A 27,728-nucleotide genomic window follows, 5' to 3' on the forward strand; every position below is an offset into this window, starting at 1 on the left:
CCAAAAAGGCTGATGTCAACCTGGAGGGGTGAAATCATGATTACTATAAACCACATGTATTCAACAAGATGAACTAAAGGTGCAGTGTGTAGAATTTAGTGGCATCTAGCTGAACGGACTTGTCAGAAATGGACAATGACATTCATAAGTATGTGTGTTTATTTAGTTGTGTATAATCTGACTGATAACCTGAATATAAAAAATAATTTTGTTTTTGCTAGCTTAGAATGAGCCCTTTACATTTACATAGGGTGTGGGTCCTCTTTCATCAACCTCGCCATATTTCACTACCACGTATTCAATTTGTTCAATCTGCAACCTCACCGCCTGATGCCACTAAATCCTGCACACTGCACCTTTAAATGCTAGATATCGCATGTGTGTGGCATCTGCAAACAAGGATGTGCTTATCTCTGAGCATGACTAGGGAACAAAAGATCACTACTACATTTGGTTAGTGTCAGTAATTTAACATCAATTACAAAAGCTGCAAAGCCGCTGTGTGACTTAGATGTGCTCTGCACTATTTATACACTGTGGATATGCTGCCGTTCAGTTAACATCAATTCAATTATATTTAACACAACTGATGAAAACTTCAGGACCTGATGTAAGTGTATTACAACATGACACTACTGAGGCATAAAAACTTAGTCATGATGTAAAGACTTCTTTCATTTAGAATGTGCAGATTTGATTGAATGGTAGATGGGCTGCCTTTTTAGTGCCCCTTTTTCTGGTCTTCTGACTACTCAGAGCGTTTTACACTGCATGTAAACATTCACTCAGTCACACACACACACACACACACACACACACACACACACACACACACACACACACACACACACACACACACACACACACACACACACACATATACTGTATACACTGATGGCAAAGGCTGCCATGCAAGGTGCCAACGTGCCCATTAGGATCTACTCTAATACTCTTATGCTGGATAAAATAATATTCATCTATTTGAATATGTGAATAAAAGGATATAGAGACAGAAAATCCCATGTGACTCTTTTTTCTTGACTGCCAAAATGTAAAAAAATAATCTCTCTCCTAACTCATACAAGAAGTCCCAAACTTTCACATTTCTACATATGGCAGTTAATCAAAATTCCTCTTGAGGTTATCAGCTGACAAAAAGGGACACGGGAACTAATATCATGTCTCAATATCTGACCATATCAGATGCACCAGAGAGCTATAATTTACATAGCCAAACAGAAGAAAGTGCAGCAATTTGATTCACATACTATTTGTGAGATCATTGTCAATATGTGAATATAATGACAGAAAGAAATATTCATGGCTGCAGCAATTTTGTGAAAAAAGACATACTTTTACAGTCCAGTAAAACGGTTTAATTAAACCATAATTTCTCGCGAAAAGAGATGCAGCCAAGTTATATCCTGATGCAGTTTTAAAGAACTATGCAGATATTAGAGAGATGTCTCGAGCACACCTACCGTATCAGTGTTGGTGATAGACGGAAGGGAGAAGCTGATGGAGATCCAGCGCAGAGCCTCTGTGCGCCTCTGGAGAGAGGCTCGTCTCTCACACAAATGAACGCATGCGGGGTTTCTCTGAGCAGCAGAGAAGCCGCGCATTCACACCCTGAGCTTATGGTGTTGCATGTGCCAGTGTCGATTTGCGTTGTAATCACCTGTGTGGAAAATCGTTGTGAAGTGTGTGTGTGAAGGTGATCAACAAGTGCAGTCCGGCTGCCTACGGATGGCTCACCTTTATATCTGCCTTTTTAACTTGACTGACAGCTCTGATGACTGGAAGAGCTTCTGACGCACGTGTCTCCGTGGAAAACAGTTTAGCCTGCATTGTCTCAACGAAAAAACATGCACAATATTGTAACAGTCACACCAACAAAAGATGTTCATTCATTTCATCCAATATTTGGTCTTATTGTAGTATTCCTCTGCTGTATACGGGCTTCTGCAATATTAAAAAATAATGCCCTACTGGATCAATATCGGACCAGCTGATAAAGGTTACATTTTTACATTAAGAAATAGAGAGGAACCATTACAAATCCATTAACTTGAGAGACCTACGTATATCTGTAATGAGTGAAGGGTTAAGCTGCCTTTTTATGTATGCACAAAAGGTCACACTGCTGTTTCGATGAAATCAGCTGAGATTTCACCTTTATGGCTCTCATGTTTGAACTGTAATCCTTCACTGGTCACACATGTTTGCAAAAGGGACTAGGGGGCAGACTGATAAGGAGGTGACGTGATGTTGTGTCTGAATGTTAGGTAGCCTTTGTGAGAGAGACAATCAGAGATGGAGCTCTGTGGGGATGGTGTTTCATTTGTGCAAACTGACTCTCAGTTTCTCCTAAACAAGACAGGCGTGAGACAAAACAATCGTGGCCATATGCTGACATTAGTGGATTGATTCCGAATTGATAGCCTGCTGTGAAGTCTGGATGACCGGGCTTGGTAGGGAGATCTTGATGTGATGTTCACAGTGGAGATTGTGTTCATGGTGTGTCTGAGGCTCAGGCGCGTTCATTTACAGCTACAAAAGTTTGGATGTAATCAACTCTAATAACTTTCTCTGCTGTCCTTCCAGCATGCAGCCAATAGCATTCAGTCCCCTGTCAGCAGGATGTGCTTAAAAAGAGGTAAGCCTGAATTGATCCCTTTCAGATTATTGAATACATTGCACATTGAACTTCTTGTTTAAAAGGTGTCAAATAAGGTTCACTTACTTACTCAATATTGTTGTTCGAGACATTCAACTTTGAAAAGAACCAGCACAGAAAAATATTATGAAAATCTCTTCTATTTAAACTAAAAGATTGGATTTCTTCTCAAACAAAAATTATAATGAGGGAAGGCAAAGATAATGAGCTGAAAGGAAAATGTTCTAAAAAAAATTTCTCACTCTCCTTGAATAATTAAGGCAAGTTTCAATGTGGCAAAATGATCTTAGGACAGCAACTAAATCTTGCCTGTGCAGTTTTGATCATACGAATTTATAGACCTTCTACAGTATTTGAACAAGCAATTTTGGTCATCTTGCTTTGTATTTCATGTTCTCAAATTCATACAACCAAAATACTAAACAACAGCAGCCATATGTAGTTATCCTGTTCCAGGCTTAATATCTCTATTGATAAACAAGCTGTCAACTGTATACATTCATTTAAATAGGTTCAGATTTATGCAGATTCGCAGATTGACTCTGTGAATGTTGATGCATGAGGAACTGATGATTTACAGTTGGAAAAGCAGTCACACAGGTAAATTAAGGCTGGTGAGTTTCTGAGAAGACTGCAGTCAAATTACACACCCAAACTGCATCAGTGGAATCGTGATCACACTCTGAAATTAAAGGGCTCTTCTTTTAAGTGACAGACACTTGACTGAATAGCTGCTGGGAGCAATAGAACTGCAGCGTTGGGGTAAAATTAAGTACAGTATGACACCCTGAGCTCCTCAAAAACTGTATGCACAGAGGTAAGTATTCCAATTGTCTCAAAGGTCAAACACAGAGTGAAGACAACACGACTCCAAACTCCGAGCAAGAGGAAAGATGATCTGGTAAGTTACAGCTTTACACTGACATTAAATAAAGCCTTCAACATTGAAAGCTTGCAGACGACTGGTGGCTTTAGACAAGAGAAAAATGTGTGCCAATCTATTTTGTGGTATATAATGTCTAAGTCTAATATGGCTCCAATGGTCATTTAATTTTGACATGCATTTTACTGGACCGTATGGTTCGTATGAACTGTTGGTGTCACCCAGTAAAAAAAAAAATCACTCACTGTTATTATATTACACACATCTTGAATTTTTTTTTTAACAATCTGGATTTTGCTTTCATCTAGTTTTGTACATAAATTCAGCGACTGCAGTTGTATGTTACACTGTAAAAGTGTATACACACACATGATTTTTATGTTAAGTACAGTATGATAGGTGACAGGATTAATTGAAAACTCCTGTGATCCCTTAACTCTTCACAGCACCATTATCTCAGTGGTCACAACTAAATGCTTTAAACTCTAGTTTAAAAATTATTTCAGCAAACTTGCTCAAACCTTTACATTTACCAGGTTCACAGTCAGTAATATCAACTACTGTAGTGCCTCTATTGACTCATGATTAAGCTACAGAGCAACTGTAGGCTTTGACAGGAACACCAGTTTACAGATACTCTAAAAATACCACTACAGATGTGGCAGCTCAAGCTTAATGTGGCATCACTAAAGAAGCACAATATCATGTATCAATGAATCAGAAAATGCCAAGCCTTAATGCTAAGAGCAATTAATCGAAAAATAATCAAAACCGACATTTAGAAACTCTACTAGACTTAATCTTGCTCAAGTCAATTAATCGTGGTGTTCACTGTTGCCATGACAGTAAAGGTTGCATATCTTTAAGGAATTTGAAAACTTGTCTCCAGTGATCATTTTAACCCAAACCATGATCTTTTCATAGTTCTAATCAAGTAAACTAGACATTAACCACAGTGTCACACCTTAAAACATCATTATTTTCACTCCCTAAAGATACTATAGTGTGAGTGTGTCAGTGTAAAATACAAAACAAATGAAACTGTGAAAATACATAATTGTTCATCAAGGGTGGAGATAATCGTTCATTAATCGTAATCAAGGTTAAAAGTTCAATTAATCGTGATTTTGATTTTTGCCATAATCGCCCAGCCCTAGCAGAGAGGCACATTATTCTTGCGCCACTTGAAATTAGTTAGTATGTTGCCAGCAAATAATTTTGACAGTAATTGTCATTTGGATAATATTATGAGCTTTTTTTGTTCAAAGTGAATAGGCTCTGTTCAGTCAATATGAGTAATGGCTGACCACAGATCACTGTCGATCAGCACATCTCCACTGAGCCTAAGTGCACTTTATCTGTACCAGCAGATGAACACCTGAAATCATTTACTCCTGTGGTAATCAAAGGCTGCCTCGCGTCCACTCAGTGGTACCCCATGTTCCCTAAATTTAGTCTTGATTGGCATCTTGTTGTGATGATTTAAAAATCTGTTCTGACAAGATAAAAGTTCAATGAACAATTATTGAGACTACTATCTGGCGTACAATTACTCCTTCAGAGTCCAGCCAAACATCAAAGTCACTGTTCAGAAGTGATTGTATTGAGTGGATAATATGACAGGGACAGAAAATGCTGGCTTTTTTTTATTTTTTTAACTGTGCTTTTCAGAAAAAGATAGCACTTTTTAATAAGGCTATAAGGCTATAAGTTGTAAAAATTAGCTTTATTAGTAGTTCATAAATCAATTACTAATGCTTTATCGAAATAAGCCGCTGATAATAACAACTTGGTTGACACGTTGAGAAGAATCCCATTTTTCTGCTCTGACAACTGACCTGACTGAAAAGCAGGTTATTGTAGAAATCTTTTAAAGGTCCCCTATATGTTACATTATGTGTCTCCTGGCCACAAAAATTAAATTACCTGATTCAAATTTTTAAAATGACATCTTCTTCCCCTCACTGAAACAAATCTGCAATCTATGAATATACAAGTACTGGTATTTTCTGCTGGAAATAAGATATTTCTTTCAGTTTGTGTGCATGGCAGGCTTCACGTTTCCACACCACACTTGTGTAAGTTTCATCCTGAACCACGATTAGACCTGATTGTGATGTCACAAGTCACGTTCACAGGTACATGCCTGAAACTCAGATTTAAGGCGGTCACAGAGAAACTTTCCTCTTCAGCAGTCTAGTGGTTCTTCTAGTGTCAAACACCGCACACACTGTTCATCATTCTGCACAGTCAAGCTCAAACAAATGAGGTTTGGAGTGCAGGGGGATTTCAATAATGATTTATCATCAGTTATTACTGCAAACTTGATGGCTTCAGTGAAAAGCCAATGAGCATTTATTAATGGATAATCAACATTAAAACATTACAATATAATTGATCAACATTAGTAAATGCATTATTATGAATCATAAAGAGTGACTTATAAGAAAGTGGTATCCCAAAATGTCATGCCCACATCTTGGGTAATGGTGATCACTGTTTAAGAGGAAAGTTTTACATTTAAAATCAGATGATACATACATTTAGCTTTTGAAACATTTTGTTCACTCACTTTTATATTCCTATTTATTGACACTCAGTAGTAATCTTGTAAATTCAGTTTCCATATTAATATTTGTATTGATGAAATGCTCTTGAACATGTGTGTGTGAATAACTGCATGTGGAATATGAGGATGCTTGTAAACACTTATCCCAAACTTCAAACCTGTGTAACGAGTGAGTACCTGCAACACTGTGTACATGTAAGCATGTTCAGATGCAAATCAAAGGGCTCCAGATAGCATCTAATGGCTCGGACTATGTATGATGGCAGATGTTGATTATCCCTAGTGTACACCCGAGGTCACTAAAATGAAAAGAGCGAGCACACTGCCTCCATTAAATACCATGTTGCAACCTGTTTCTCAGAACTAAACAGCATACAGCGACAATAGTGGAGCATCTCACAAATAAAAGGAGGGCTACCTAGGATATAAAGTCAGTGTTAGTTAAATAAAAGCCTTGTGTTATCTTTTTGCACAAACAATACAAAAACAACAACACAATAATACTCATTTCTGTATTGCTCCATTACTGCTACACAGATGTTCATGAAGTGGGATTACTCACTGATGAACAATAATTTCCTTTTAAAATACATTCAGAGCATTTTGAAATTAGTTGAGTGGAAAGGAAATGTTTCTAAAATAATTTCTGAGGCATATGACAATACAGTCTCGGAGTAAGCCAATACAAGTAAATCTCATTATAGAAGCTGCCTTGCACAACCTTTTAAAACTATGATCGCCTCCAGGAAATACATTTTTAACTAATACAACTGATTTTTTAAATAATTTCTCCTGTCTGCTACTTTGGCCAATCCGATTTTAATTGTGGCTATTATTAACCCAGTCCTACACTGACACATGACTGGTTGCTGAGAAGAAATGTAATAGGAGGCAAAAGAAACAAAGGATCAAAAAACTGCCATAGAAATGCATCAAGCTTGTGTGTTTTGTATGTTTGTATACATCAGACTTGCTGATGAAAGTTGTGAACATGTTTTAGTCCCGACTGTTTATTCAGCAAACCCAGTTGAATCATGAAAGCAGCTGTGATCTTCTATATCCACAGCATATGTTTTCAATGTATCCAATGTACATAGGACGTATTTTTCTGAATGATATTCACATCAGTTTGAGGGAGTTCATGAAGCAGGGCAAACTCCTTTTTCTGCTTTTAATGCAGTAAGCAAAATACAGCTACTTGTCTTCGAATCATGTATGTATCCACACAGGCTAAATCCAATTACCAGCACCTCTAAAGCTCACTAGTGAACACGTTATATCTAGTTTGTTTAATACATACATATGACAAATTGTTTTCTTGCCTGATCAAGGAAAGGTTCTGCATATATAACCTCCCGTAAAACCACAAATCGGTGTTTGTGTACTTCTGTTTTTGCACTGATTGAGAAAACTACATATATTATGTGTTAATTAATGAGCTTTAAAGGTACAGGTAGGTGGATTTTGCTCACTTTGGACAGAGCCTAAGCTAACAAGCTAAAATAAGTTAAATCCTAGTTTTGAACAAATGTAGTATTATGAAGTATTGATGTTCAACTCTTGGCATGAAAACAAAGAAGCATATTTTCCAAAAATGGTGAACTTCTAACAACTTAGGAGGCTGACAGTGAGACAACAGACTTGTTGATGAAAGATAAATATATAAATATATAAATATATAAATATATAAATTAATTAATTAATTCATATATAAATAAAAATGGGCTTTCCAGATGAAATTCTACATAAATATTCACATATGTCTGTATACTGTGTGTGTGTCTCTTTGCAATCACTTGAACTGAAATTACAGCAAACCTGAAACTGAGCATTTCAATGAAACATATGAAAGGCTGAAATATATGTTATCTATTCAGTCAGGCACAATGGCCTCTTTGATTTCACTGATTTCAGATCTAGATCAAAAGCCTCATGGTCAGAGTGAAGTGGTCAGAGCCAAATGGATGGACTCAGCTATATAGTCCAGGTTACGGCCGTTGATTGCGCTCATGTTTAGGCAGCCATTGGGAAGGAGGTACACGTGTCTCTTCTTTTTCAGATATTCCACCTGCTGACCTAAAAGGCAGAACAAATACTGTATGAGCACATTGGTATTCATGATGTTGGTTCTTCTGTTGTTTTTACTTCAAAAAATTGTAGTATTTAAACAAAATATCCTTCAGGAACACATTTTGGCTGTCTATGTAATGTAATCATATTATTAGCAATGATTTCTACTGTTCTTAGTATTTGTTCATAATCAATAAAAGGCTGTTAAAGCTCTGTAAAAAAAATATTTCCTGCAAATACTTTGATTCCACCTGAAATAATAAGTATTTTGATATTTCCTATTAAGGTTAAGGTCTGTTAGTTGTCCAGACATGATTGGGATGTGTAATGAATCTCTAAAAATGTGCTGTGAATACCAATGATGTATATCGAAGAATTTCACAGTGCAGAAAAGTAATTATCAGAACATTCAGACAGTGTCTTGTGTGCCCCACCATTCAAGCCTGTGCAACAGTAGAGTCCATTTTGTTGAGTCAGGTGGTCCCAGCAACCTGGAGATCCCAGAAGCCTCAGCCTTTCTCTCAAGACTTCTCTGATGAGCATACATCTTTGCACAATGCGCTTCACTTCTCCCTGCCTGGGAGAATACAGTGGACATCATGTGAGAAAAAATGACAGAAATCAGTATCTTCAAAATGTCAAACAACCAGTGAGCAAAAGTTGCATTTTGTCAGTGAGGAATTTGTCCAATAAATGCTTTTATTTTGTGCTCTTCAGACACTGCCACTTCAACCTTTTCAGTTTTTGAAGCCTGGCATGCCTGCAGAGATGGCGACATCATTAGGGACATCTATTGAAACAGTGGCAATGACGCAGTCCAAGTCAAATTCTTTAAATACCAGTGTGTTGTTCAAATTGAGCGTGACTCACCATTCAACAAGATGGGCTGGGTTACTGAGTACAGTGGCAACAACATGCGCTCCTCCAACAGATGGCTGGGCCCACAGTGATCTGACTATTTTGTCAGCTTGAGACTGCACCGCTAACAGGAGGGAGTTGTGCTTTAAGACACACAGGAGGTGTGCGACCGCATCACCTGAAGAAGCAAGACATAATGTTATGCTTTCTACATCTGACTGTACTGATGCATTTGACAAAGGACACTTTTGAAGGTCCAGTGTGTACAATTTGGTGGTATCTAGCAGAACGGAGAAATGGAATATAACAATATAACAATCATAAGTATGTTTTAATTGATGTATAATCAACTGACAATAAGAATTATTGGGTTTTCGTTACCTTAGAGTGAGTCTTTATATGTACATAGGGAGTGGGTCTGCTTCCACGGTGCCTACCATGTTGCACCACCATGTTTCTACAGTGGCCCAGAATGGCTAAACCAAACACTGGCTCTAGGGAGGGCCCTGGGGAGTTTAGGGAGTTTTGAAACCACCATAGGTTCCTCTACATGCTTGGAAGGGGAGAGGGAGCGGAAAGGAGGGGAAGGAAGGGGTATACAGTCGGTTGCAATCTACAACCTCACTGCAAGATGCCACTAAATCCTACACACTGGTTCTTTAAATCGGAGAATAAAAAAGCCACTGAGCCATAGCTGAGTAAATATTCAAGGTCATACAAACAAAAAAGAAGCTGATCTACATAATGAGTTTCCTGAGGTGAATAAAAAGCTATTGAGAGAGTAAAATTGGATAACAGAAAACACTTAATTTTCTTTTACTTGGACGAAAGAACATTGTGTTTAAATTGATTGGCTGTATTTTTTCTAATTGCAGGACCATTCCAAACTGTACAGTGTTGCTCTCACCATATAGTCCAAAGCAGTGGGAGAACGACTGAACACAAAGGAGCTCCATCCCCAGTGACACACAGTACTGTACAGGCCAGGCATCCCTCGCTAAATCTCCATAGCAAAGCCCCTGTGCAGGCAGCAAGAGGAAAGGGAAAAGCCTACGCCTCTGTTGAAAAGGAAATGATGATGTAAGTAGGAGTGAAGAGCTACTCATCTGATAAATATATAATTCTAGCCTTGATTTAAGAGCATAAATGTGCACATCAGTTACCATGACGAGTTGTGTGATCACGGCCCATTGATTTGGAGAGAGGTCTGCTCCCGTTGGGTAGTGAGCAGAGGCTGACAGAACAACAACACTTCGCTCGGGAGCCCTCTCCAGATCCCCCAGAAGCTTCTCCAAACAAACAGCCCGCTGCTCGTCATCCCAGTAATAATATTCACGGATGTCTTGAATCCCTGCCGCCTGGAAGATAGCAGCCAATGAGTCTGCAGGGAGAATCAAGAAAAAACATTACATAAGATAACTAAAGTGTTACAAACATTGCTGCTGCTTTAAACCCCAGCATGTAATTACAGCATGATCAGACTTTTTAACTTCTAGTTAATGTTGGGAGGGGGAAGTTAGCATTTGTAATGCAAATAGGATATATTTACATGTGTAAAGATACAAAGGTACATGAATTGATGAGAATTTGTCTCACTGCTTCTGACTCTCAACATTCACATTTGCCATCCGTGGGTTTCCCAGTCCAAGTCAGCTGACTCCTGAGCCCACAATACCCAAACATCAACCTGGCTGTAACAACTTAATCTTTGCTTTTTCCACTATTTTCTGTACTGCAAAGTAAGACCTCACCTTTCTTGTCTTTTTCCCGTGTATTCTGTCGCATTTCCTGATTGAGTTTGTGATTGAAGTGTATTCTGACAGTCCATATTGTAGGGTAATTTTATACTCTATCTGCTTCCCCTTTTCCTCCACACACATGCTGGTACTCAAGCAAAACCCACTTTGCACCTTGCTTTGTGAATGCTATGTTGATAAATTTCTGTCAATATATCTGGACTTAAATTTATTGTAGTTAAAGCTGCTGCTGAATAACATCATATGACTGAGTTGTATGTTTTAATGTACTTTACCCACTAAAGTTCCCATAAGATTGCCAGAATCTCTGCTGTGAATACTGACATTTGATCTGAAATGTGTCTGTTTTTAATATTTACGGACTCTAAATGCCACTTTCCCACTCTCTGGATCCTTTGATCTATCTATATAAATCTATATATATGAACTCCATTCTTGTTGCAGAAGAGACTTCATATCTCCTGGTTTTATTCAGTATGCATACTGTAGATCAACTTCAGGTTCTGGGATTAGCCATGATACGACAGCTGACCAACCAACTGGTATAATATTAACAACGCTAATGTCCTCCATTGTATATTTTTCAAGTCCAAAGTTTCTTTTGTAACTTAAAAACATAACACATCTCAAAGGCATCCATGTCTGATGGTAACCAGGCGACGTACAAATGAAAAGCCTTCTACGTTTCATACACAGACCAGCCATTTAAGAGGTTTTGACCTAGTTGTGTCAATCTGGCAGTGCATACACACTTTATATGGGTGGAGTTTTTTCTGAATACAGGTTTCCTCTTTATAAAAATGATATCACTCTCGCAGCTGCAAACATATGGAGATGTTTCTGTATCTGCAAAATGTGAGATTCTCTCAGTGAATGTATGTATTCATGACCTGTTATCACCTATCTACTCCTTATCTGAAGTACAACTGTTCACATTTTGTCTTTCTAAACACTTGTTTTCTTCTAGATATCAAGTTTTTCCCTCTGAAATCTCATTGTGTGTTGCTATGGATACAGTTACTGCCCATTACTTAATCATATGTATATGTGGTATACACATGAGTCACCCTTGCACAGTAATAAAATGTAAAGGTGAATGAGTAGCACGTGCTACTGCAGTCACCACGCTGGGATTGTGTGTGTGCTACAGTGTGTTGTTTGTATTTCAAGAGTTTAATCTGCAACATTTTAAGCCTACATGCTACTGGTTGTTTCTTTAAATGCTGTTAAAAGGAAGTACAATTTTACTCACTGTCACAAGGGGAAGAGAGGTAGACCGGCCCGTCCCAAGCAGTACTGACATCATACCACTGTCTCAAGAGTTCAGTTCCAAGATGTACAGCACTGGTGAAACCAGGAGTTTGGACACCTAACATCTGCAATAAAAATCAGGAAAGAGTTGAGCTATTCATATGACTGAGTGCTGATCTTCTATTGATTTGTTGTGAGTTTGAAGCTGGATATAAATCCCTGACTATAACAGACAATCTCCAGGTAATGAAGGCACTGATTGAGTGGGTGGACCACTACAGGCTGCTGTTTCATCTTTATGTGTTGTTGAGGAGCAAACTGAGGTATAAATATACACAGAAGCTACAATCAGATATATGTACCCGGTTTTCCACTATAGCCTTAGATCCCCTGCCCAAAGCAGCCTCTGTGGCTCGCCTGGTGAATTCTGTCAGACCAAGGGAAGATGGATACTCTGGACGCAAAGTGGGATCGGTGCTCAGCTGTTGCTTAATTTTCCCTATGAGACGAGGCTCGAAGGTCTGCCCCTCTTCACCGAAATACTCTGGAAAATGAAGACATTTTCACCTGCCAAAATCATTGTTAAAACATTAAATAAAAATGTAAAAGAAAGGAAACAACCACAGAAAACTAATTGAAATTAAATCATATAAAAGGGTTAAAGGTTGAAGCTGAAATAGTTTAAATATTTTGCTAGGATGTTATGTTATTTAATTCTAGGCTACTGTATATCAAGAGTCATTTGTTTTCAATTATTGTACTATGAAGAAAATAAAGCATGAAGAGGGGTGGCTTTATGTTTGGATTTGCTATATCGTGTTGTGTTTTAGGAGATACACCACATATTATTATTATTATTATTATTATTATTATTATTATTATTATTATTATTATTATTATTATTTTCAGGCTTTAAGCCAAATTTCTGATGATAGTGAGGGGAAATCCAACCTACTCCAGCGTTATAAATGCTCCCTCATACACTTCCACTGTGGATGAAATCACATACTTCTTCATATTTACTTACAAACCATGCACACAAATCCACCTACTATGCTCTTCACAGGCTATTGATTTTACTGAAAGGAGTTTTTCAATAGAGATAGATTTTTTTACCAGACTGAGTAAGTAATTTAATGTGTCACCTGTATATTTTCAGAGCAAGCGAAGAAGCCACATATAGCTGAACCTAAATCAACTGCTGATCTGTTCATTCATGCTACTTTGCTGATTCTCGAAAGCAATTGCATTGTTGTGAGTCAAAATAATTTGACAGCACAACATGAAGCCTAATTGATTAATAAAGCCTTATTATTTTAGCTACGAAACCTGATAACATAATGTCTTCTTCATAATTACTTGAAACTCATATGCAAAGTGGCAATCCTGGCAGAAGACCCTGCCTTTCCCCTTGTTTCTGGGTCGGGGGCTCTAAAGGGAGTCAACAAATAAATAAATAAATAAATAAATAAATAAAACGGGTAATGCATTAATTCAGATGAGCGTACTCACCTCTCCCTGCCAGGTAAACTTTGCTGGCGTGAGTGTCTGTCTTGAAGGCGGACAATAGCCTTGTGTCAGGATTCATCGCAGCGACGTGAGTTTTGGTGAACACAGAGAGGTCAACCTGTGGTTCTTCATTTTGGTTGACCCTTATTTCATTAAGACTGCTGGCAGGTCGGCTCATCTTGAACCCAGGGACCAAATCAGCCCGCTGGTTGCAAGCCTTTTGTTTAGGCACGGTTGCCAGGCTACGGCACGTATTTGGATAATGTCGCCCAGGCAACTGTGATGGATGAGTTTGTCACTCCGTAATTTGTGGGTCCGGTGAGTTTACTTTTGCCACTGCAGTGAGCTATCATCAAATAGACTGGTCTGTGTGTACAAATGAAAGAATCACGTTTCGTTTTTTTGGTGAAGAAAAGACACCAGACGCTGCACACTTACTGATAATAAAAAAAGCCCCTCTGCTCCCCATTACGGTTTGTTGAGGTAGCTTACACACAGTGACTTGCCCATGTTTGGGAAGCATTTAACTGCCCAAAGCGTCATTTTAATAAGTCTTTGTGGGATCAACATGAGCTGGACATAATTTTGCATAAGGATTTTCTGCATCCAATATGTGTTGCTGATGCAAGCTTCATTCCCACAGAGTTTATGATTTTTCTGAGAATTTAATTGTCATGCATCAAGCTTGCATCTCAATGTGAGGTCTGAGTTTCGTATAGATTAAAATGTGGAGTAAATTTCTATATATGTGCCTTCACACCTCACACATTCTCAGTCAGATATGAAGAATATGCATTGGCTTCCCTACTGTGTAAGGCTCCTAACATTACAAATATATATATATAATTTTTTTTTTTTAACTATAGGGCAAATGATGCTGGCTTTTCTTCTGGAGGAGAAGTAGCAGTAATCCTCACAGTGGCTGAAAAATAGAACATCTTGTAGCAATTATATAGAAGAAAAAAGCAGTGATCCAACCACTGGAGTACATTTTATGAATCTAGTAATCATAAACCACTACACTAGATGGCAGTAGATGGCCAAACCAGGCAGTTAGTCTTGTCAATTAGCTGACCAGGAGTAATTTAAGAAAAAAATTACTTTAAGAGATACACTTTCCCCAAGCCTGCCTCATCCACTGTACTTTATACCACAGTGCTATTTGTCAGACTACTGTTTTTGCCAACAGCCTTCAGAGAATCAGCCATTAAAGTAGCAGTAGTATTATTATGTGTAAAAGCGGATTCAGAGTTTTCCAGGCAAAAAATAAAATGCATTATATGCCTTATGGGTGCACTGTATTCGTGTCTATAGAGACATATGTCAACAGATAAATTCCTATTTTTACCTTTTATGTCACAGAATATTCCTGTGTGTCATTATACAGAATGGTAGGCTTAATCATGAGTGCCTTTCATTTTCTATGAGTGACAACCCAACATTTAGCTTTGACGTTGTAGATTGCCAAACATGTTTTCCCCCATCAAACCTTATTATGGCTGCAGCTGAAGTGTGTGTCAGGTTATCTGTATTTGCCCAGATGTCCATGGCACAAACAAGTGAACCAGAAATCCAAACACAAAGGCTATGTATAGGCTATATATAAATGTGCTATAATGAAGCCAGTGTTGATTTTGTGACTCAAGGCTTGTGGACATCTGAGTGAATACTGTCATATGATGAGGCTCTTATTAATTTGAGTAGTAAGAAAGAGGATGCTATGGCAGAGGCTGAAAGCTGGACCCAGTGGCATGCGCCTGTGTCATGCTACTGCGGTACAAGATAAGTCTTTGATACTGAATCGAATTAGGCTGCAATTGATTTGATTAGAATTAAGGACCCATAACTGGAGAGCACTGAAGTCCAAGTTTGGTGTCAAAGGACTTGAAATGCCCCATCTGTCCTTAAGAATCTGTCCTGTGCTGTAAGCAAGCTGTTAGCACAGGAAGAAGTTTAATAAAAAAAACAAAAAAACAAACTCAAGTAAAACATAATACGGCATATTTACAATCTAGGAATTTGCATGTGCAATCAAGAGAAGAAAGATAAAATCCTGCACTCTTCAAAGCAACTCCAAGATTAAAAACATTTAATCAAACAGCAGTGATGATTAAGGAATGCTTTTGTCATGATTAATAGAAAACACTGAAATGTGGTTCCTGTAAAGCAACATATATTACTACATCATATTGGAATTGAATGTTTTCCCATCTAGAAGAGCTGATAATTGATCTCATGGTTTGAGGCCTCATATGTCCCGTTTATATTTTTACAATTGTCCTCTGTTAGAGAATATAACTTACTTCTCGTGTCTTCATTTTAGACTAGACCAAAACAAAATTCAGTGAGATACCTACTGAAAAAGTAAGTAAGTAAGTTTTGCACTAGTTTCCCTTCCTGTCACCTGCCCCTCATTTTCACACTGTTGGATTGTTTGATTACATATTGAGTCATGAGTCATGTTTTGGTAAAGATGTATTTTAGTGGTAGTTTTCCATTTTTTCATATCTTGTCAAACCTGCCTTGGTTGTACCATAAGTGGTGGCTTTCTCTTCTCTTTTCCTTAAAAAATATAGTTTTGATTTGATTTCAATCTAATCCTGCTCACGGAAAACATTGTAACAGGAATCAGCTGATAAGAATGTGGCTTAACTTCTGACAGGATAATTGTTTCCAACCCAAGTTGTTGTGGCTTCTTGCTGGATGATATTTCAGTAGTCACACAGCCATTCTGGTAGAGCTGCCGGTCACTGTTTGTTTTCAAATGTCTCGCATTCTGCTATTGGTTTATTTTTTAAAGTCCTTAATCTTGTTAATTTCTCTCATAACACAACATGATGTTTCCTCAAACAGTAGCTGAGCCAGTGAGGGTGGTGGTTTTGGTTGGCCGGCTAACACTTAAAATAGCATCAGAAATTAATATGAAATGTAGGATCTCCTGCTTAGCCTCTGCTGTTGAATTCAACAGTAGTTTAATAAATCTGAGGGGTCACAAGATCATTATAGGGATAATAAGGAAACAAATATATATTTCTGTTAGGCAATATTATGTTTATTTTGTTCTGACTTGTGTTTTGTCTTGTGAAATATTGGATTCTCTTACCTCTTTAGGATTAAATTGAAGTTGGAATTCTCCTCAGTTTGTGTCAAACTTGGTAAGTGGAAGCTAGTCAGTCTAGCTTGCTAATGTTAGCAGTGATTCCCAATTGACAACTTAGCACTAGCTGTCTCGCTCACATTTGTCCAGATGTGGCGATGGTGAATGGCCATACTGACAAAAATCCTGGAAACAAGTAGTCCTGTAACCTCAGCAATACTGTCTCCCCATAATTTGACACAGTGTAACTAATTCAAGGAGTTTCTGAGTAACATTGGAGGTACTCAAATCACAGATGGGCCAAAGCAAAAGATACCGTCAGTCTCCAGGTGGTTAACTTCCTGCATGGCCTTTCGAGTTAATGTGAGCATTCATTATTTATTTTACATAAATCACAATACCAATACTTACGCTATCAGTCGAAACCGAAACTCTTGAGTGATTATTGAACATTGTTACAGAACAGTGAGCGTGAACATAAGTGCCTTTCATTTTTCTCAGAGCATGAGTGACAACAAACATTAATCTTTGGCCTTGTGGATTGCTGGACATGTGTTATCCCTCCCATCAAACTGTATTAGGCTGCAGTTAAATGTGTGTCAGGTTTATTTGTGTTTCCCTAGATGTCCATGGCACTAAGAATAATTCAGCTAAATAAATTAACCAGAAACTCAAGTACAAAAGCATCAAAAACTGCTATAATTAAGCCAGTGCTGATTCTACCACTGACACTAATGTAAGAGGTGCTATCACTGTAACTGATTTATCAGCAAAAACAGGAAGCTTAATTTAAGATTGACTTAAAATGAAACAACCTAACAAGGAAAAGTCATGGACGACAAAGGGACACAATGAGACAATGCTTCATTTTGGGCGGGACACATGCCAAACTGGTTTGGAACCAATGTTGTGCAGTACATAGTAAAGATTTAGTGATGAATGACTGTGGATGTTTGCACACAGAACACACATGACCACTGTTACACAGTTTTATAATATTTTATTTCTCAATGCAACACATGATGTTATGAAAGTAGTAACACAAAACAAGGTGTGCCAATACGACAAAATAATGGAAGAGGTGGAGGCAAAGAACACCAGTATTTTCTCCATCAAATACATTATTTTCTATATCAGAACACTTAAGAGTGTGTTATAGAACTTATACCACGGCCACTTACCAAAGTAAATATTGGTAGGGAGTTTACTGGCAACGTAGCTGTAGCTGACCTTTTTTTTGCCATGGTTACCTGCTGTTTATAATACTGTACCTTGCACAATAACTTAACCATGGTTAAACTATTGACCATAAGATTTTAACAGCCAGCCAATCAGAAATTAACATTTCAATAGCCTTAGTATGACTGAACATAGACTACATGATGTAAGCAAGATAACTTATTGTGCGGATACAGAGTCCAGGCTCCAAATAGAAAGATTAAGACTGAAAACAGACACCAAAATTGAATATTTGGATACACAGCCCTTTGGTTTGGTTGACATTACACTAAAGGGTTTGTGCAATGAAAATTAAGATGTTTTTTTTAACTGGATCATGAAAACAGTCTTGCCAGAATTATGACCTTGTATTAAGTTAGACAATGTTTTGTATTATGCAACAGATTCAGTGTATCATAAATAGATAACTTACTAGATAATATACTGTACAAAATCTGTTTTTTGTTCTTTTTAAACCACATGTCACAACTGTGACCAAAGGTTTATTGGAATGCATTTAAAACTTGCAGTTAAATATTTTCTCATTCAGGAACAGAAAGTCTATTGCAAACAGTATGTAGATGACACTGGGAAGTTCAGCGTTAGTGTCACCTAATGTCAATGAGTTGCAGTAGTTCATCTGCTGTCCATAGAGAGGTAAGTCCAGTCATCTCACTCATTTCAGTTTTCAGGGCCGTAGTTTACACTCCTCCAACACTGTTGCTTGGTCTCAGCCTTTTGCAGGATTCACAGTAACGGCTGAAGAACATAGTTTCCTTCAGTAGCTCGACATTTTACAGTTCTCATCCGTCTTTTTCCTGCAATGTGTAGCTGAAAAGATATGGACACATTAGCATGTGCTGTTCCTACTGAAATAAACCTCACCTAGGGAGGAACTGTTTGCAATTACAATCAATCAATCAAATTTAGTCTCTAAGGCAGGAATTACCAACCATGACATGATCCAACATTTGTGTGTGTGTGTGTGTGTGTGTGGGGGGGGGGGGATTCTTCGATTCAATTCTGAATTATTTTAACTTTATTGGTTTACAGAATAACTTTACATTATGAACCTCCTAATAACTTTGACTTGGTGTGCAGTCCTGTGAGATGTGATCCAAGTAAATAAAAACTGGATAAGAAAGTGTTTTTTACTGTATGTTACTGTATGACTTGTTGGTCTATGCTGGTCACACCCTTTACGGCATTTCAGTTTCTATCAGATAAGAAAACTCAAAGGCAACTAGTTGTTGTGGTTGTGATACAGGTTACAGTCGCCTATGTTGGTGTTTTTAGGTAGAATACAATGATATCGTCGGCTTATTCCCTTTTATTTTTCTTCTTACTAATTACAGAAGGTTTTTTACCCTCATCCTCTTATCCTTTTGTGCAAGTGTACATTTTTTCCCAACAAGACAGGAATTCTGATGCTATCACTTCCACTTTGCATGTCTCCACATGAAGATATAAACTAGAACTGAAAAAATATTAAAAGGATATGCAAGAAACTATTTACAGTCTGGCTTCATCAGAATTCCCATAGTTCCTTTCCATTTTACTGTATGTAGACAGGTGGGATCACAATAGTCTTTTCACTCATTTCATAGGGAAGAGGGATTTTAAGCAAAAAGGTTCCAGGAATAATATTCTTTTGTACATTCTGTTGAATCTCACATTCACAGTTGAGTCATTGGATTATTTTAAATTACAAACCACAGACATTGCTTGCACATATTTTCGTAGTCTGCATTTAAAAAGAGCTAAGCTCATCAAAGTTGAGGAAAATCCATAAATCATCTGTGGCATGTGTATTTTCTCTCTGTGAACTACACACCCACATACAGTATTGACTGCAAATAGTTATCATAATTTCAGTCATTTATTTTTTGTTTGGTAGTTCTAATACTTGTTGGGGTAAATATTCAGAAAAAAAGAAATGTATTGTAACATAATATCTGTTTATAGAAGCAGTTAGAAAATTCAGCTGAAGACGATTTTGTTAATTTCATTTTTCAATTAATCTGAATCTCATATAACTGAATCAACAACATCAAGCTACAAAATCAATGGCATGCAACCATTCACAGAACAACCAATCATCAGAAGTTAAAAACTGTTAAACTGTAATTTATCCTAACAAATATATTAAAAGCCAGCCAGCAGGAGAAAAACACTGTCCTGTGTTGATGTGTTATAATTTGTCATATTTATTGTTTTTAAGATAAACGTTACTCTTTATTGTAATGAAGATGTTTGATCAAGTGTAAGTCAATTCAAACAGTTAAATTACCACTGAGTCAGAGAATTAAATAATGCAATAGATGTGTTGCACAAACGTCCAGGCCAAAGACAACATTTAATCATTTTTCAAGGCATCAGGAAATAGATCTGAAATGCAAACATGATTCTAATTAAATTAAATATTTGTGTTATTGTAATACAAAGTGTTAATACTGAAAGCTTCAATCAATCTGTAATGATTTTCGCAGTAGTTGTAGGAATACAGCAAAGATGAATATTCATTTACAGGCGAATGTTTTTATTTTTATCTGCCCAGACCTTAACAATTTATAGTACAAGTATTAATAATAATTAATTTATTCAAGTGTTTGCTCAACTCCCGGATGCCTCCATTTAAAGATGCTGATGCAGTGTGATTGGCTCTGATATCAGCTAGGCTTAAGGGAGTGCAGGAGTTTTCTCACAGGTCACTAGCACCATGTTTTTTTTTTCATCCTGCATCTTGTTTCATGCCATCTTGGGCTAACTCGCTCTAAACTAACTAAATGCACTTTATGGAAGTTGGTGTGTGAAGTCTGGTCAGAGGCCCTGTTAGCATACTGCAGAGAAACGCTCAGAATTACAGGGTTCACGGCACAGGGGGAAAAAGCATTAGTGCACACCAGCCCCTCCTAAAGCACCATCAAAACATCAGGTAATGCATAATGATATGCTCAATGCAGTGCCTTAACTTATTACACCAATATTCAGGCTACTTTGAAACCATGTGTAGCTATAATCTGCCGCACATGAGGAGCTCAGTGTAGTAAAAAGTAAATCTGTTAATCACAGACCCTGCAACAAATGTCAGTCACTGGTTCACATGCCTGTTTAACACATGACTTCACCCTGCACAGTACAGGACACATTAGAAATGTTGTATAATTGTTGTAAATACGTATGTTTTGCATGCTATATTTTCACACTCACACTGCAATAACAAAGTGTCCATTAATACAGCACTGGACACTTTGGGAGGGTACAGCATGCATGTGTGAGAAATACAATTATATCTTCATATTTAGCTGGCATAATGATGCAGTTTGTTCCAGTAACACACAGTAACGTACAGTATAAACTTGAGATGCTTACATTATAAACACAATGTCCTTTTTAGAGTTGTCCTAATGGGTCGTCAACTAATATGACTCAAATATTTACACAATCATTTGGAGTAATGAACCACTTGTAGTGACATTAGTCAGTATTTATATTGGGAATGACATTCTCCACCATCTCTCTGTGCTTTGTCTAATGTCTGGTTATTTGGGCGCATTTTACTCACCACAGTGAAAGCAGGCAAGCTAAGAATATGTATGTACCGTATTTGTTTTATGGTTATCAGAAGATTTTGTTGTGAACTGTCAATAATATTATTATAAATCCAGAGTCCAGAATCTGTGCCTGCGCTGCTCTCTGTGACCTATCAGATATTGCTCCAGAGATAAATCTGGGCTGATCAGCCTCCGTGGTTTCTCGTCCCTACACCATCAGCACATAATATCAGATTAATGTTTATGTGACTATAGCTTGTCTAGGATGGAAAATATTTTAATGTGAATTTGATGGTTGTGCAAGGTATCTTTTTTCAGCTTCAAATTATTTATTTTTTTTGGGGGGGGGGGTTTTGTGCAACATGTTGACAACTGTTTATTCAGGTGTGTGTTTTGATTATTTAATTATAATGCATCAGCACAGCTGTAGCACACATTGACATGTTTCCTATAATAATAATAATATTTTACTGTGGTTTTACATTCCTGTAGGGCTTCTGCACTGTTACTCTGCGTCTTGGATATGCTAAAGAGGAGACCTGTGGTCATGTTTTTGGACCAGTCTGTCAGACTCATCACTTCTGCTCTACACTCACACTGAAATTTACCTTGTTGGCAACCTTGCTGGCTGCCACCCTTTGGAAAAAAAAGCCTAAAAAAATGTTCCACTCTCTGTTAGCTTAATTTTCGTGTTCTCAATCACGGATAAACTGTGCTAACAAGCTCTCTCTGCTCATAAGACAGCAATGCCTTTGAAATACATGAAGGCTTTGTCTTAAATATGTCCAATATACTACATATTAGGTCAACTGGAATACTAGGCTGTCTCACTTCAGAGCAACATGCAACTAAAGAACAGACAGGTAAACTTGAATTAATTCTGTCAAAAAAAGTAACACAACGGAGCAGATTTGCCTCCATTTCCACTTTGATAAAAAAAAAAGGTGAATTTATGATCATGACAGATGAGTTAGAAATGCTGTTATGCAGGGAATCCATGAAAACATGCACTTGTCATATATAGCATGGTGCATACGTGACAGAGTCTGAAAGCAGCTGTGGATGTTGATAAGGGCAGGAGTGATATGCCTGCATGTATTTCTGTGAAAACAAAGTAAGTATTGATAATGGCTTTTATGTGCTGTGCAGAGCAGTGTAGACACTCTTCCCTAGTAACCATTCATCTCAGTGGTTTTAGCTCGCTTTTTTATCAACCTTGGGACACATCAGCCCCTGACTTAACCAAAGCTGCTGTTGCATGTTGTCCCAGGGTTTAAAGGAAACGTGGTGCTAAATTTGGTCTTTTGTGTTGCTTGTCAAATAGAAGACAGGAATGACTGTGGAACGAATAGTCTCTAGCATAGTCTCTTTAAAGCAATAACTAACCGCTACAGCAGTCCAGATTCTACTGAGAACAGTTTTGTCATATTCCTTCATTAAACCTGTCTTCGAGCCGCTGCCTAGTCAGAGTCATTCTTGAACGGCTGGTCTCACTTACGATTCTAATCCTGCTGAAAGCACAGTGTGAGTCCGCTGAGCCTTCCCTCTTGGGGTGATTTACTACAGAACCCACCAGGCTCCTTTTAAGGAAGACTTTTATATGCTCCTAAATGTCTGCCATTTTATTGCCCCATTGATTATGTGTGTAAAATTCCACTGAGAGGATGTCATGTAAAGAGAAGAGGAAAATGATATATAGTATGCAAAGTAAATATTTAAAATGAGACATCCCTTTCCCATAAAACCAGGTTACTTATGGGAATTTGGATGGTGAAGCGAGGGCTGTAGTGAAAGTGTGCTTGTCAAATAAAATTGAATATTGAGTTGTGAATTTAACTTTTGTTTAAAAAATTAAATTGCAATTCTTCATTATTAAATTAAATGTATTGCTTTCACTCTCAAATGTAGTGTTTTAAACACTTCAGATTAACTTCATGTACTGTATTTTAATAGAAATTCATATAAACAAGCTACAATTTCAACTTGCACAGAAGCTTTCAGTTTGTGACAAAATACAATTCAGAACTAAAAGCTGGAAACATCAACCAACTACACTGATAACATATTTTAAAGAATTATGATAATCAAGTAAAGTAATCTTTGTCTCTTTTGACTTTTAGATTTTTCAGCTATAATAAAACAATAACAACTAATTCAAGCAAGATAAGTTGGAAATCTTGTGGTATAGTTTAATTTATAATGACAATCATTTCAAAGAATCATTTTTATTTTAATGGAAAACTAATTAGAAATTAGAAAATTCAACAACTTACAAATTCAGAAATCATAATATAAATTAATTTGGTGAGTGGTGCAATTTGCACACCATAGTCAACTCACATTTTACCATAAATTAAAAATTTAAGAATAAATAAAATCTACCAATCTGATATTTATTACTGTGTATCCTGCAGCATTGAACTTGTTTATGTATTAGAATAATAATGAATCAAATACTCAACTGTCCAACCCCAGTGGACCTGAGTGAACATGGGCGTTCTCATTGGCTGTCTGTCTTGTAAACAGCCTCTCCAGTTACGGGGGAAGTCTTGTGTGTAAGTGATAAAGATTTATCTGCTGCAGGGGGTGTTGGGCAGGGCACGCTGAGGCCCACTGACAGGCAGAGAGCCACGCTTATATTTGACAACTTTGGAAAAGTTGTCAAACGTGCCATGTTGTACTCTGTTAATGGCTAATGGTTTTACAGTGTAACTTAACGGTCATCCTTATCTTTACGGGGTACAGTTTTCTTCAGCTACCATATAATTAATTGATTTAAAAAAGTTAAATATAAAGTATACAAGTTTTTATAGAATATTAAATTAATTAATTAAATTGTTAACTATTTTTATATAGTGCAAAACATTATCCACCCCAAAAACAGTGCCAGCAACACATTTTAGGGTTATGAGCAATCTGTGGACATCTGGTACTTATTTTTTATTATGTTGACAGCTGGGTCCGGAGATTTATAACAGGTAACATAGTAAAGAAATCGATACAGATACAGTCCACAAACATTCATTGAATCATGCATGAAAATCCAAATATTAAGTTCCAGTCGTAGTTTTGTAATAATGAAACGCCCCAGCAGCTGCCAATGGTTCAGAAATGATTTATTTGTCTGCACTGTTCCGCTTAGTCTATTTTACTCCAGGACAGCAGCACACTGATGTATTAGAACATATCCAAATATGGATTTCTACTTTTAATAAATGCAATTTTTTTTACTTATTTATGTGTATATTGAAGAAAAGTTGCATATAACAAGTTGATTACTAAAAATATGGGTAGATATATCTTGTTCAACTTTTGCAAATAACCAATGTAGAGATAAATATATTTGTGATCAGAGAAAACAATTGTCTTTATAGAAAATATCTGTTTAGTTTCAAATATCCTTTACAATTTTTTTTAAAAAACTTTTTATATTTTATAGAATCTTTATCTTTCCATTTTTTATTATTGTGTTGGCAACAGAAATGAAACAAACACAAAAGCGCACATGCGTAGGCGTGTTTTCACAAGTGTTTGCACAATAGTCTGCTAATCTGCAGCAGGACGTCCAAAAGCATTAAGTAAAGTAAATTGTGTGATTATTCATGAAATTGACTCTACTCTCTTCACACTTCAGGTTCATAGTGCAAATGATCTGCTCACATGCCACATGATGGACCACTGATGTAAAACATAATTCTCTATTAAATTCATTTTTAAGAAGAGGGGGGAAAAAAGGGATGAAAAATGTCAAACTTGTGTCCAAACTTGTTTCAAACACTCACAGACTAACCTGACACTTCGCTGTCCTTTCAGTTTCATAGAGATTTGATATCTAGTCTATGAGTTTGTAGACAGTAAGATTTACTGAGATTTCATTATGTAGTACGTCAACTGTAATACTTCATGGCAAATAATTTTTTTAAAGATTAACACATTGAATTCAGTTATTCAATTAAGTGTAAGTAAAATGCTGAATGTGACTTTTCCCTGCTGGGTATTTTTAATCATTATTTTACCATTGTGGCAGGTAGTTGTGTTGTCAATAACTGTTGTAGCTATTGTGCTTGATATGTAGTTTTGTATCAGCTGTCAAATGAAATGTTTATCAGTGTCTTTGAAACTAAGATAACATTTTCTGTATTTGGATGTTTGTGTTCAGTGGAGATCTTAACATAGTCATCATACTGAAACAAACTGACTGTACAAAGAAAACAAGTTATGATAAAGGGAACTTACAATTCAGTCTCTGGCTCTGAGAAGTCACTGAACTGTGGGCTGCCATTGGACTGGACAGGACAAGGGGAAGCCTCCTCACTTCTGCTGCTTCCCTGAGTGCTGGCCAGGCTGTCATTGCCCTCTTTCCTGCCTGTCGGAGGTTTTTGGAAAGAGCCTGCCGTGCCTGATTCAGCCTGCCATAGAAAGCAGGAGCAGCGAGTCCGCAGCTCTTTATAGAAAGTATTGAGCTGCAGGGTGGACAGCCACGGGCAACCCAGCAGGTTCTTGAAAGCAGTACGAAACTCTGGACTCCTGCAGTAGATGATAGGATTGAGACCAGAGTTGATATAACCCAGCCAGTTTAACAGTCGGAAGATCTTTTTTGACGGTATATCTCTGTTAAAAACGTTGATGATGTTAGCAACAAAGAACGGCAGCCAGCACACCGTGAAAGTCCCCATGATGATACCCAGGGTCTTGAGGGCCTTCTGCTCTTTGACAAGCATCAGCCGCGACGGCCTTCGCTTGACGCTCTTCCTCCGTGCTACATTGTTGCAGCTGCTGGAGGCCACACATGCTGAAGGCAGGACATCATTAATGTGGGGGCCAACTTGCATCTGCATTGTCGGATACTCATTCTGGAAACGCAAACGATTCTTATCTATAAGCTGCACTTGCCGCTTCGCTATTAGAAAGACTTTTGCATACACAAATATCATTATGAGCAGTGGAATGTAAAAAGACACTATAGATGATATAATGGCAAAGGCCCTGGTGGTCAAAAAGTCACAGCATGCAGGGTCATTGTAGCATTGATCCGCTTCAGGATCGCCGTCTGCACGCCAGTAACCTTTCATAATTGGTACAAAGGAAATTAAGGCAGACACAACCCACACCAAACAAACTATTACCCTTGCACGCCACTTATTGAGTAAAACCTGGTGTCGCAGCGGCCTGGTAATGGCTATATAACGATCCACTGCTATGACACAGAGCGTCTCAATACTCGCTGTCACACACAGGACGTCCACAGAAGTCCAGAACTCACAGAACGTTTTACTCAGCTTCCAGTTGCCCGTCACCACAATAGTGGCCCCAAGAGGCACCACAAGGACCCCCATGATGAGGTCTGCACACGCTAGAGACATGATGAAGATGTTTGTCGTTGTCTGTAGCTGCGAAGTGCGAGCCACAGCTATGATGACCAACAAGTTTCCCACCACTATGGTCAGTATGATGATGACCAGAATGATGAGACTCCAGGGTCCTGCGGGGTTGTGGTAGGGTCCTGTGCCGTTGTTCACAAAGGATGCTAAAGTACTCATGCCATCCATTATTCCCCTGGCTCAATTCAGTCCCAAGTTGAAGATGTGTTTTATCACGTCAAAGTACACAAAACTAAAATATCTACACTTTTTGCAAGCATTATAAATTTGCTCAAAATCCAAAAAAAGACGCTTCTCTGTAAGAGTTTTCCTCAGTAAAAAATACTTCAATTCTGTACATTGCTTTTTTGCTTACATTTTACACCTTTGGAGTTTTGTGTGGCGATGCTCAAACATCAGCAGTGGCTTTCCATGTTTCCAAAGACGAGGTTCATCTAATGAAGGCAACAACATGTTCTCTAAAAAGATGTATCCAAACTGTCCACCAAGTTGAAACAATATTAATTCATGGTGTTGCAACACTTTCATGAATCCAAGAAAAACAAGTCCAAACATTAGGTGAAAAAAAGTTTTGGAGAGGAAAACTCAGTGTTGTCCATTTGAATATATCCACTGGGATTAGAGGAGAGTTGCAGTTTTTTCGCTTAATCCTGCATGAGCCACAGTGCCACACAGTTGGACTGTTGGAAATCAAGCAACAGTGACGCTGTTGCAAGAACCACCAGAGTGCACCAGAGTGGCTGCCCACTCTTTCTTTTGCACTCTCCCTCTCTCGCTCGCTCTCTCGCTCTCTCTCTCTCTCTCTCTCTCTCTCTCTCTCTCTCTCTCTCTCTCTCTCTCTCTCTCTCTCTCTCTCTCTCTCTCTCTCTCTCTCTCTCATCTCTCTCTCTCTCTCTCTCTCTCT

The 27,728-nt window shown here is 37.8% G+C and overlaps 2 protein-coding genes across 2 annotated transcripts; both read right to left on the reverse strand.

The window, feature by feature from the left end:
- Nucleotides 1–8,065: 8,065 nt before the first annotated feature.
- got1l1 (glutamic-oxaloacetic transaminase 1 like 1) lies at nt 8,066–13,752 on the reverse strand. The gene is made up of 8 exons (XM_062417188.1): nt 13,578–13,752; nt 12,428–12,609; nt 12,067–12,190; nt 10,221–10,438; nt 9,965–10,115; nt 9,070–9,235; nt 8,634–8,776; nt 8,066–8,205 (listed from the first exon to the last, which is right to left on the reverse strand). Exons 1-8 carry the CDS (start codon nt 13,750–13,752, stop codon nt 8,066–8,068), a joined length of 1,299 nt encoding a protein of 432 aa, XP_062273172.1.
- Nucleotides 13,753–18,396: 4,644 nt separating this feature from the next.
- adrb3a (adrenoceptor beta 3a) lies at nt 18,397–27,344 on the reverse strand. Its single transcript, XM_062417610.1, has 2 exons — nt 25,680–27,344; nt 18,397–18,720 (listed from the first exon to the last, which is right to left on the reverse strand). The coding sequence occupies exons 1-2, from the start codon at nt 26,990–26,992 to the stop codon at nt 18,693–18,695; spliced, it is 1,341 nt and encodes a 446-aa protein (XP_062273594.1). The 5' UTR covers nt 26,993–27,344; the 3' UTR covers nt 18,397–18,692.
- Between the last annotated feature and the right edge of the window lie 384 nt (nt 27,345–27,728).

Source organism: Scomber scombrus, chromosome 4 (assembly GCF_963691925.1).
Source record: "Scomber scombrus chromosome 4, fScoSco1.1, whole genome shotgun sequence".
Classification (NCBI taxonomy): Eukaryota; Metazoa; Chordata; class Actinopteri; order Scombriformes; family Scombridae; genus Scomber; species Scomber scombrus.